This window comes from Rhineura floridana, chromosome 1, assembly GCF_030035675.1.
Source record: "Rhineura floridana isolate rRhiFlo1 chromosome 1, rRhiFlo1.hap2, whole genome shotgun sequence".
NCBI lineage: Eukaryota > Metazoa > Chordata > Lepidosauria > Squamata > Rhineuridae > Rhineura > Rhineura floridana.
This window is the reverse complement of record NC_084480.1, coordinates 161,348,871-161,361,727: the sequence shown is the minus strand read 5'-3', so window position 1 is coordinate 161,361,727 and position 12,857 is coordinate 161,348,871. Positions and strand designations below refer to the sequence as shown.

General features: G+C 43.3%; 1 protein-coding gene across 3 annotated transcripts in view; it reads left to right on the top strand.

The window, feature by feature from the left end:
• The window catches only part of S1PR5 (sphingosine-1-phosphate receptor 5), a 35,906-nt gene extending 25,717 nt beyond the window's left edge, over window positions 1-10,189 (top strand). For all 3 annotated transcript variants that reach the window (XM_061582847.1, XM_061582848.1, XM_061582849.1), the window contains exon 3: window positions 7,213-10,189. In XM_061582847.1, the coding sequence (XP_061438831.1) occupies window positions 7,430-8,575 (1,146 nt within the window). In that variant the 5' untranslated portion in view covers window positions 7,213-7,429 and the 3' untranslated portion in view covers window positions 8,576-10,189. The remainder of the gene's footprint in view (window positions 1-7,212) is intronic.
• The last annotated feature ends 2,668 nt before the right edge of the window (window positions 10,190-12,857 follow it).

Here is a 12,857-nt window from a genome sequence, read left to right as displayed (position 1 = left end):
AGCAAGTACACTCTAGATAGCACATGATTGCCATACAGGCATTTACATTATAGATAAGCACTCACAGATATAGGAACATGGATGTATTTGGAAATTCCGTGTTTGGCTGGGATAAGGATGCCAAAGAAGGTTTAACCCTTATAATGCACCCCATTGTGGTGATTTTGAATCCTGATCTTTGTCTAATTAGCCCTTGTAATGTGTATCCATCTCATATGGCACAGTCACACCCTGGAAGTCAGTATTGGAGCCAGGGGGCAGAACGGTGCTTGCTAATATGTGAAAGGTCATCTGTGTACATCTGCCTTTCACATAAAAGGAGGGAGTGGTACGGCTTGGCTAACCCCGTTTTGGTTCAAGTGGAATCTAGGAGGTGCAAAAGCCAAGAGCTATAACTTCCTCCCCAACTCACACATACCCCTACGGCTGGTAATGCGTTCCAGAGGTTTTGTGCATAGAAAAACAAGGGCAGAGTTAAACGCTGTCACATAAATGTTATCTTAATCCTTGGCGGATACACCCCCATCCACAGGGAATCCCATTGCTCGTTAGAAATAGCATTAGTTTTCCTTTTTTTCTTGACTAGAAGCACACATATCGGAAAATATATACAGACATAGGGGGTCTTCTTATATTGAGACCCCCCCACTGGCCTGGACTTTACAGGAGACAGGGACAACCAAAACAAGGAACACACACTTCACCACATGGATAAGTGGGAGTCCCCTTTGTTACTTAAGGAGTACAGTCTCCTTTGCTTCCTGCTACAGCTTAAAGGAGGTAGAGGAGGGCTTGGTGATAAGCGGTTTAGTAAGAGGTGAGGTCTGTGTGACCAATACATGTGATATACCCACTTGAAAATGGCAATTGGACTTTGAAGAATGGGACATAAAACAGCGGGTAAGGTAATATTACTGTTGAGATGGTAGCATTTGTTGCATTTGATTTTCCTTTGGTCACTGACTTGTTCTTTTCCTATTGGGCTTAACGGGTCGCCAAATGCCTGCTGGCCCTTGGTGGCTCTGTGAATTTTGGTCTAGCTGGCAGAAGACATTGTTTTATGTGATTATAGTAATAGTTTTTATTATTATTACTGGATGTTGTTACTTGCAATGTATTTCTAATGTTATTCAGTTAATGTCTATAGGTCTCTGAGTTTAGTTTTAGGGACCAAAACCAAGCAAACGGGCCATTCTAGTAGTATCAAAAGGTCCAGTCATACTTGACAGTTCCTTGGTCGATGTACTGAAAAGGGAGTTGAGCAGACGGACGCAAGATTGTGTTTTATGTTGTAATAGTTATAGTATTATTAATAGCTGTTTGTTGCTGTATACAATGCATCCCAAATTTAATCCAGCTTGCTTCCGCCTGCCTGCATAGGCTGATTTCTTCACTTTCCCGAAAGCCTCAATCTAATCTAATGGAAATGGCACTGAGACCACTGTGGGAAGCAAAACACGGAAAATGCAGCTACCTGAGTGAATAGTTATTCTCTCAGGGCTGAAAGGGGGGACTGTTGGGTTAAAATTTAAGAATTGCCTTAAACATTATAGTTTGCTTTATACCCTGTCCATATAAATGTGAACAGTGCCCAGATTAGATTCAAAGTGACCCCTGACTGACTTTTGATATCAAGAAAGGTTTATTTCCTGGTGACCTGACCCTTACCTACATTCCAGTGGCTCGCATAATAAAAGCCGGTTTGAGCTGGAAACTTCACTATTATGTGTTTCTTATATCACATCCATGCCTATGACCTTGTTTATTGTTATAAATGTGCCTTGCATAGAAATGTTATAAGTTGTTCCGCTGCCCCACAGACCTTGACTTGTGAAACCCTTTGATATGCAAGCGTAGTCATTTTCATGTCTGTCTCCTACTCATGGGGCGCCCGGTTGCAGCCGGCCACCCCTTTGTTTTTCTCTTTGTCGGTTCATACAAAGTGCTTATCTCAAGGACATGCAAAGTATGCAGACATAGAGTCTGAGAGATAGTCTTGATGTTTCCACTTTTTACCCCTTTACCTCCTTGCATATACCCCAAAGCTATAATGTTTAGCATTTGCTTCTTTTGTATTTTATGACGTGAGCCCGATATTGTAAACTTCGGGGTAAGCCTATATAAACCCTAGAACAACAATAAACGAGGTTCCCATGCTGACCTGCTTCGGCTTGTAAGTATTGGGTCCCCTTTGCAAAGGTTTTTGTCTCGTGTTACTTGATCTCTGATAGTGGGTTCATTTGCACTCAACTCCGCACTCTTCCCGGGTGTAATAAGCAAGTTGGGGTTGACAGGGCGACTTGCGTGTTGGGTTTGGACCTAACACATCCATACATAGAGATGGGGAATACCATGGTCTGAATGATCCTGACTTTAGTGTTCAGTGATACATCTTTGCATTTGAGGACCTTTTCTAGTTCTCTCACAGCTGCCCTTCCGAGTCCTAGCCTTCTTCTGATCCCTTGACTATTGTCTCCCTTTTGGTTAATGATTGTGCCAAGGTACTGATTATCCTTGACAAGTTCAATGTCCTCATTGTCAACTGTAAAGTTACACAAATCTTCTGTTGTCATTACCTTAGTCTTGATGTTCAGCTGTAGTCCTGTTTTTGTGCTTTCCTCTCACTTTCAACAGCATTCATTTCAAATCATTACTAGTTTCTGCTAGTAGTACAGTATTGTCTGCATATCTTAAAATTATTGATATTTCCACCTCCAATTTTCTCACCTCCTTCATCTTGGTCCAATCCCGCTTTCCATATGATATGTTCTGTGTACAGATTAAACAAATAGGGTGATAAAATACATCCCTGTCTCACACACTTTCTGATTGGGAACCCATCAGTTTCTCCATATTCTGTCCTTATAGTAGCCTCTTGTCCAGAGTATAGGTTGTACATCAGGACAATCAGATGCTGTGGAACCCCCATTTCTTTTAAAGCATTCCATAGTTTTTCATAATCTACAGAATCAAAGGCTTTGCTGTAATGTATAAAGCACAGGGCGATTTCCTTCTGAAATTCCTTGGTCTGTTCCATTATCCAACGTATGTTTGTGATATGATCTCTAGTACCTCTTCCTCTTCTAAATCCAGCTTTGACGTCTGGCATTTCTCGTTCCTTTTATGATAAGAACCTTTGTTGTAGAATCTTGACCGTTAGTTTACTTGCATGGGATATTAAGGCAATAGTTCGATAATTACTGCATTCTCTGGGATCCCCTTTCTTTGAAATTGGGGTATATAGTGAACACTTCCAGTCTGTGGGCCATTATTTAGTTTTCCACATTTGTTGACAAATGTTTGCCAAAATCTGGACAGATTCAGTCTCAGTAACTTGTAGCAACTCTATTGGTATGCCATCTATTCCTGGTGATTTGTTTCTCCAAGTATTTTAAGAGCAGCTTTCACCTCACATTTTAAAATTTCTGGTTCTGCATCATACGGTTCCTCCGTGAATGAATCTGTCATCCTGCATATATTTTATATAGGTCTTCAGTGTATTGCTTCCATCTTCCTTTTATTTTATCTCAGTCAGTCAGTGTGTTCCCCTGTTGACTATTCAACATCCCTATTCTTGGTTTAAATTTCCCTTTAATTTCTCTACTCTTCTGGAATAGGGCTCTTGTTCTACCTTTTCTGTTGTCCTCTTCTATTTCTATACAATATAGTTCTCTTTGTCCCTATGTACTAGTCGCTGTATTATTGCATTTAGGATTCTGACCGTGTTTCTGTCTCCTTTTGCTTTTGCTTTCCTTCTTTCTTTAACCATTTTAAGAGTTTTGTGAGTCATCCATTGAGGTCTTTCTCTCTTTTTAACTAGGAGTATTGTCTTTTTGCATTCTTCCCTGATAATGTCTCTGACTTCAATGCATAGTTCTTCTGGTTCTCTGTCAACTAAGTTTAAAGTCTCAAATCTGTTCCTTATTTGATCTTTATATTCTTCTGGGATGATATTTAAATTGTATCTTGGCATTATGATTGCTTTGTCGTTCTTCTTTAGCTTTACTCTTTGATATTACCAGCTAATGATCTGTACCACAGTCTGCTCCTGGTCTTGTTTTTGTAGAAAGTATGGAATGTCTACAACCAATTATATAATCAATTTGATTTCTATATTGACCATTTGGTGATGTCCATGTGTAAAGTTGTCTTTTTGGTTGCTCAAAAAAGGTGTTTGTAAGAAACAAATTATTGACTTCACAGAATTCAGTGTCTTTCTCTTGATTCATTTCTACCTCCTAGGCCCCATTTCCCCACAGTTTCTAGTTCCTTACTTTTGCATTCCAGTCCCCCATGATCAGAGCATCCTGTTTTGGTATGTGATCAATTTCTTCCTGTACTTTTGCGTAAAATCTCTCTAATTCCTCTTCTGTCTTTGCTGTTGGAGCATAGACTTGGATGATGGTTATGTTGATAGGTTTCCCATTTAATCTCATTGCTATCACTCACTCAGACCTTGTGTGATAGCTCTTAATTGCTTTTGCTACATCACTTCTCACTATTAAAGCAACTCTGTTTCTTCTTAATTTCTCATTTCCTGCATAAAATATTTTGTGGTTGCCTGATTGAAAATGTCCCATTCCTGTCCATTTTAATTCACTCATGCCAAGTATTGTAATGTTGATGCATTCCATTTCTTTCTTGACAATTTCTAACTTTCCCTGGTTCATGCTTCTCACATTCCATGTTCCTATTGTGTGTGTTGTACAACTCTGGGGTCTCCTTTCACATCTGTGTGCATCAGCCTCTGGGCTTCCATTTGGCTTTCACCCAGCTGCATCATTAGTCACAGCGCTATTCGTACTTGTCCATTGTTCTTCCCCAGGAGCTCTCTGAGTGCCATCTGACATGGGGGTCTCATCTTCCAGCACTATCTCGTGTTGCATTTTGGATACTCTGATCATAGGGTTTTTGTGGTAAGAGGTATTCAGAGGTGGTTTACCATTGCCTTCCTCTGAGTCTGCATCTTAGTCTGGTGTCTCAGCTCTGACCATTCTGCCTTGGATGACCCTGGTAGGAGTGTAGCCTCTTGGTTTAGAAGCTCTCAGCTTCTTTAACACTCTCGACCCCCCTCACCACGTTAAGGTGTGCATCCTAGAGGAATGCAAAATCATGATATGGCTTGATGGAAAGGCTGCTGCACAGATAGCCAAAGGCAGCTGGCCTTTCAGCAGAGCTGCTCCCCCTCCCCTTCTACAGCCTGGTTCATTGCTCCCCAAATTTCCTTGTAAACAGCCACCTGCTGATTCTTTGTGGTGAAGGAAACATTGGAAGAGAAGAGCTGATTTTTCCCTTCTTTATTTTTAGGCCACTGGTGTGCTTGAAATGACTAATTTTTAATGTATGGGCAGGTGGAATAGTAAGAATTTTTATGGGCCAGTAACTTGTGTGTCAATAATTGTAACCTTGCTTGAGAATTTTGAAGCTCTGTTATATCTGCAAAAATAAATCCTTGAGCCAAGTTGTGTCCCTTCTTCCTCTTTTCTTCTTCAGACAGCTGTGTTCTCCCAGCCACTCAGGGTCTCCCAAGTCTCTCATAGAACTTCCCCCCTATCAGTGGTATGGCTCCACTACTGTTCTTGGAAGACAGATTGTCAGCAACCCAATCTGTGTCAGATGGACAGTGTTAGAATTGTCCCTGACACGGTGGCAAAGTGAAAAACAACAGGTCACCCAGTGGGGAAAAGCAATCCTGGGATATAAACTCTCTGGGAAGACAAAGCAGGTCACATTAGTGGCAATGTTGCTTTAGATGTGAAAGAAGACACAGAACAGAACGCATTAGAAAACGTAAGAGAGAAACTTATCCAGAATAGCTAAGGAAAGAAATACCAGGTTAACAACAGTAATATAGTACTGGAGACAGACTGTTGCCCTGACCAACATTCTGACAGTAATCAGGGAAACAGCAGAAATTGACAATGTAGCAATAAAAGATGACCTTGACTACCTCCAGATTGAGAGGGTAAATGTAAACTCAGGTCACCATGACAAAGAGGCAAAAGAATAATAAATGCAATAATGTCTTGGAGGCATGAGGACAGCATGACTCTGTTATTCCTAAGTGAAACTCTGAACAATCAAATTGAATGTCAAAAGGGCACATTAGTTAAAATAAAACTGAAATGCTAACAATGGTTAGAACAAAATATTTAAGCGTAGAGGTGTAATATTTATTTGTTTTGCACCCTTTCTCCCAAAGGTGTCTACGGTGGCAAACACACAAGAGCTAAAACAATTAAGACATCTAGAAGCAATTCTAATACAGATCATAGAGTCACAGAGTTGGAAGTGGCCCATAAGGCCGTCGAGTCCAACCTCCTGCTCCATGCAGGAATCAAAGCATACATGCAGATTGGGAAAGATCTCTATTTAAGAGGCTTGATGAAAAATTTAAAATTTAGAAACATTATAGAGAGACAAACAAACAATAACGAAAGAAGCAGCAAACCTTAGCTGTAGCAGTAATGTTACCTGAGAAAGAAAAGATTTTTTTAAATGTCAAAACTGTTAACTTGCTGAGAAGGCTAAAGAGTTTCCAAAGTAAAGAGAAGGCAAAATATACTGACAAATATTTTAATTTGCTAGCTTTCCTGGCAGGAATTTCTTGGAGGAATCTGCTTCAGTTGACCATGAGCAGGACCCTGTAACAAAGAAAGGGCCTCCATCAGTTGGCCATGTGCTTGTCATAGTTGTGCTTCCTTTCTATGTCTAACAAAGGCCTTTGAGAGTGAGCCATAGGTTAATGAGACAGTTCATATGTCTGTGTTGTACTTTAACGAGCCTCAGGTTCAGCTCCGGGCAGCAAATCCTAGAGGTCTGGCTTTTTAAAAAAATTATTACATTTATGTGGTTCTCCCCTCTCCATTTTATCCACACAACAACCTTGTAAGGTATGTTAGACTGAGAGACAGTGACTGGCCCAGGGTCACCCATGGCTGAGTAGGGATTACAACCCTAGTCTCCCAGTGGTTTGACTTTGATGTTTAGAAAAACCCTCTTATTGCCCAGGTTTGATTTTATTTTTGTAAGCCACCCTGAGTGCCCTATTATAGGGTAGAAGGGCGGGATAGAAATATTTTAAATAAATAAATACAAATAAAGTTCTGTTCTGATCGCACCTTTTAAATACACTAGGCTGCACCTGGAAAACTGGTTTGGTTTCGTCCTTTGCAAGTAATCAACAACATTTATTTTTTGTTGAATTTCTAGGTTCCCTCTTGTTTGACAAGAATAGGAAACATCTGATAGTGCTGTGGTGGCTTTTCCAGCACTGTAATCAGGAGAAGTGTAGCTCATGAAATGGCATCATCTTCTTTGGACATGATGGGGAATATGCAGAAGACAGACAACAGCATGATGGCAAGGACTTTGTAGTGCTGTGCAAACCGAAGGGGAGAGAAGTACCAATGGGATAAAATTAAACAGCATGGAGTCCCCACACTACCTGCGCCAGGTCTACCGAGAGTACCACAATAACAACATAATTTCCCTGCATTACAACTACACAGGCAAACTCCATGCCAACAAATATAAGGGGAGCCTCAAGGTGGATGCCATCATATTTCTGGTGGTGTGTGCCTTCATTGTGGTGGAAAACCTAGTGGTCCTGCTGGCCATCTGGAGGAACAAGAAGTTCCACTCACCCATGTATTACCTGATTGGGAATTTGACTCTGTCGGACCTGCTGGCTGGAGTGGCCTACACTGCCAACATCATCATGTCTGGGCCCAACACCCTGAAGCTTACCCCTGTCCAATGGTTTCTGCGTGAAGGTGGGGTCTTTGTCACACTTGCTGCATCTGTCCTCAGCCTCCTCGCAATTGCCATTGAGCGGCACATCACTATGATCCGCATGAGACTCTACCATGGGGACAAGAAAGGACGAATGCTCTTGCTGGTGGGTACCAGTTGGTTGGCCTCCATCCTGCTTGGGGTTCTGCCAATTCTGGGCTGGAACTGCCTTGAAAACCTTTCTGAGTGTTCCACAGTGCTGCCCCTCTATTCTAAGCATTATGTACTCTTCTGCATCACTGTTTTCCTGGCCATCCTGGTCTCCATTGTGGTGCTTTATGCCCGCATCTACCGCATGGTCAAATTCAATGGGCAGCGCTTGGGCAGCCTCCGCAAGGGCATGCTCAAGAAGTCCCAGAAGTATATGGCACTGCTGAAGACTGTGACCATTGTGGTAGGCACTTTTATTGCTTGCTGGCTACCCCTCTTCCTCCTCCTCTTGCTGGATGTTGCATGCCAGGCCCAAGCCTGCAGTGTGCTGTATAAGGCAGACTATTTCCTGGGCCTGGCAATGATTAATTCCCTTCTTAATCCCATAATTTATACCCTGACCAGTAAGGACATGAGACGGGCCATTCTCAAGCTGCTCTGCTGCCTCCTGGTGATTACACCAGGCACAGAGGAGAGCCGTGCCAAGCGCTTTGGTTTTCCCATACTAGAGTGCAGCACCAGCAAGTCAGAGCGCTCCTCACACCAGCAGGAGGGCCCTAATATTAGCATGTCAGTCGGGAATGGCACTCCCATAGCCATCAAAGCATTGGTGCTAAAAGCTGCCTACTGAAGTCCTTTGTTTGCCTTGCCCACTGGCAGATTTATGGTCTGTGGGGCCCTGTATGCATCCCTTGTGGGAGGTGTTCATCTTTACTATTATATTATTAAACAGCCGTTACACTTTAATTGGGAAGTAGGAGAAATGAAGAATGGAAACAATGCAACCAACTAAAATACTTGAATTCCACAATGGCAATTCATTGTTCGTAGTCACATTTCAAAGGTATCCTCTCAGTTAACAATGTACTCAGAGAGGAGGGCTCAACCACACAGGGCCTACTTCAGTGTGCACCGTGCATCCTATAAATCTGCCCCATGCCTTGCCCCAGATGCCAGCACTGGGGTGTGACTAGCCAGGAAAGCAGGGTGCTGGAGGTTTAATTCCCAGCAGACTGAGATGAAAGAGAAGTGCTGTGGCAGATCTTGAAGGAAGCCCAGGCAGGCAAACAAGCAGAGAAGCTAAGAAGTGGACTAGAAAGTTGGTTCTTGCCACCCAAACTGAATCTGGTTATTGCCCAGGCAAAGACCTAGGCTTGATTTGGCAGCATGATGGCTAGGCCAGGCAGGCTGCCCAAGTGGCTGGATCTACCTGGGGACCTAGAATGACAGTATTGGTCCACTTCCTCCATTCTGCAACCAAAACTGGTTCACCACAAGATCAGTGGGCCTAACCTTCTAGTCCTTGTTGCTCCTGATTACCAGGTGTGCAAAATCAGGACACCATCTAGAAACCGTAGAAACCAGTCCAGGTCTTGCTAGAACTGGAGAGTGCTCTAAAGAGATATGAAGATAGAGAAGGACAAGAGCTCTGTTGAAGAACCTCAGTGGCTTCCTCTTAAAACGTCACCTCATGCTGGTTTTTCTGTGATCATCACTCAATCTACCTGCTCTTATGCCCACCTCCTCCACACCAGGGGCTAGTCCACCTCTAGTTTCTTCAGACAGGCTACTTAATCATGCTGTTACAAGTGGTAGAAAGGAAGTTCTAATCCATTATAGTGAACTTGAGGGCTGAGACAGGATTCCAGCCCCTATGAAATCGTGGTCTGCAAGTCCAGTTACAAATTCAGTGCCCTTAGATGGGCAACAAGTGTACATTCTTGTATGTGTGCTTATGATGATGATACTGTTAAATTATGAGTCTCTTCAAGCCAAACCTGTATTTTTTGTTTTTTTAAATATTAATAAAATTGTTTAACAAAAAGTTGTCATTGTGGGGTTTTGGGCCCATTAAGTGTCTGTGTGGAGGGGTTATGTTGTCCTGTTGTTGGCTTGGTTGTTAGATCTCCTGCTCCAAAGAACTGAGGAAGAAATCTCCTTTTCTTTTTCCACTACCATTTGCCTAAGTGACAAACAGATAGCATGCAGCAAAATAAGGAATTAAACCCTTGAGCCCAACCTGGTATATAAATCCAAATCTGGTATATAAAATTACAAGCCAATTTTAAAGAGAGATGGAAATATAAGGAAGCTTGGACTCTTTGATATAGGCAAAAACAGCAGTTCCCTCCTGGCTAAATCCTTTTGAAAAGGCATAGTGGTGGACAGAAATGAGCTAGCAAGCCTCCCCCACCCACGCACCCCCCAAAAACCCTGTTACCACTTGCAAGCTGGCACTTGCCTCCCAACAGTTTTTCTAGTGCTGCCCACGCTAATAGGCTGTTCTTTATTTATGCTACACCTTCTGAGTGAGTGGCACCTTACAGAATTACATAAGCAACACAGAAGGGTCCCTGGCCCAAGGAGCCTATACTCTAATATAGCAAGTGAGGACAAAACAAAGGGAAAGAGGAAGAGAATAATGTGGGCTAGTGCCATTACACGTACTCAAAAGTGATTATAGTTGGGAATGACAATTAAGAAGATAAACCATACTCTACAAGAATACAGTGGGCCTTTCCCTAACAGCCAGGAACAAAGATATTCATACTGTCTCACAGCATGACATGATGCACATTGTATGTCTGGTCCATATTCACCTGGAACTCGGGAAGAAGAAAAGTAGCTGGGGGGCAACAATTTTGACTGGGGAAAAAACCTCTGGTGAAGAAAAAGTTAAGCACTCTGCTGTTATGAGGTGCAAGGCCCGGAACTATAACTCCCACTCCACACACACCCCTTGCATGGCTGGCTATGCGTTCTTGAGGTATGACAACAAGGTCATTTTGTGAGCAACAAAATTCACCAAGAGCTACTGAATAAATGTTATCTTCTCCTTGGCAGATTCCCCCCCCCCTCTCTCTCTCACACACACACACGATCTGAGCTCCAACACGTGTAACAACGCTCTCCAAGCAGGACTGCAGGAATGGAACCAGGAAGGGAGTCTGAGCCTTGGCCCAAGCCTTGAAGCAGATTCCTTCCTCACTTTGGGTCAGAGCTCTTACACATCACTCCAGCTGCATTCCACTGCCCACTCCTGGCCCTAGGATGGGTAATCTCTCCTACCTGTCACTCCTTATAGTAATAGGGTCCTTTGATCTCTTTAGTTTAAAGTTATGAATGGGTTAGGATATTAATGACTAAGCTGCCACACACCCAGTAATTTTGTAATGCTATTCTTCTCTTTCAATAAATAAAATAAAGCTTTGCTTTATTTTGGTTTGGACCTGCATTTCTTCGGTTATACATGCACCATTTAGGCACACTTCAGGACAAAGCGCTTGTTTTATCCTTAGCAAAAGATCCCCCTCCTCTCAAGGAGGTGTGTTTCATGGGACACGTGGATGGCAAGTTCACATACTCAGGTTCCCAAGAGCACGTGTCGTAACACTGCCCACCTCTTCTTCACTCTGAATTCCCTCTCCCTTTAAAAAAAATGATGTTGGAGTGAGTGTGGTAAACAGTACAGAAAATACAACACTGAAGTTGGTTCCTAGTTTATTTATTTATTTACTTGAAAGTTCAAAACACTAAAAAAGAAGAAACGTTGAAAGCTACAGCAACTTCAAGCCAAAGTTAACATGTCTCTGAATCCCAAAACATATGTTGGGGTACCACATATGATAAATCGCTGTGATCAAGCGACTCTCCCATCAAGAATGACAATAAATTTATTCAGTCAAAATAACCAGGCTTCTGAAATGGTCATAAGTGCATAATGATGTCATAAAACATAAGGGGAGGGTGTCGTCTACAATATGCCAGTGCTTCGTGTCTGGCCGGAGCTTCTGCTCGGTGCAGGGCACGGATAAGGGCATCTACACAAAACCAAAACAGAAAAAAGCATGCAGAAAAAAATAAGTAACTGGGGGTGCCCACTTCACAATCTGCTCTGGGCCAAGACAAATCATACACCCCAGGAAAGGGGAGGGTATCCTCTATGAGATGCCAGTGTGTCCCACCTGGCCCAGGGCATCTGCTGGGCATAGGGCATGGTTGAGGGCATCTATACAAAACCAAAACCAAAATACACAAAAGCACACAGGAAAAAAATAAGTAACTGAGGATGCCCACCCCAAAATCTGCTCTGGGCCAGGACAAATCATACTAATGCTTCTGCACAGGGCCGGCTCTAGGCATGCGGGGGCCCTTGGGCATCAGCTTGCCCTGGCCCCCCAGTGTGTGTGTGTGCGTGCATGCACGGACCCCCCCACCCCACACAGCCCCCCTACCTGTCTAGTCTTTACCATTGCCCTTAATGAAGATGGTGGCCACGGTTTCCCTAAGGGGAATGAAGCCTCCGCTGCCATCTTTGTTGATGACACACGTGTGTACTATGCGCGCACATCTCTGCCATCAACTAAGATGGCGGCAGCGGCTTCAGTACCTTAGGGAAGCTGTGGCCGCCATCTTCATTAAGGGCAATGCTAAAAAGCCGGCTGACAGGTAAGTGGGTGGGGGCGCAGATCGCGGAAGGGGAGCGGAGGACCCCTTAGTGGCCCCTCAGGGACTCCTGTAGCTCCGGGGCCCTTGGGCCAGTGCCCAACCTGGCCGCCCTTTAGAACCGGCCCTGCAGCTGGACACCATCTTATCAGAAATACCAAAGGAGGATAATCCTCCTGGGTGATTTGCAAGAGTTGGGTGTGATTTTGATTTATGGCCAGAAACCATTGGGAAAGAAGGAGTTGGCAATAGCAACCTGAATGGAATTCTACTCCTTACTAAATGTGCAGAGCATAATCTTGTTATTACAAACACACTCTTTCACCAGAAAGATAAATTTAAAACATCATGGAAGCACCCTCGGTCGAAGCACTGGCATCTCCTGGATTACGTAATTGTCCGTGCCAGAGATCGTCGTGATGATCCTCACCAGGGCCATGATGAGTGCCAATGACTGCTGGACAGAT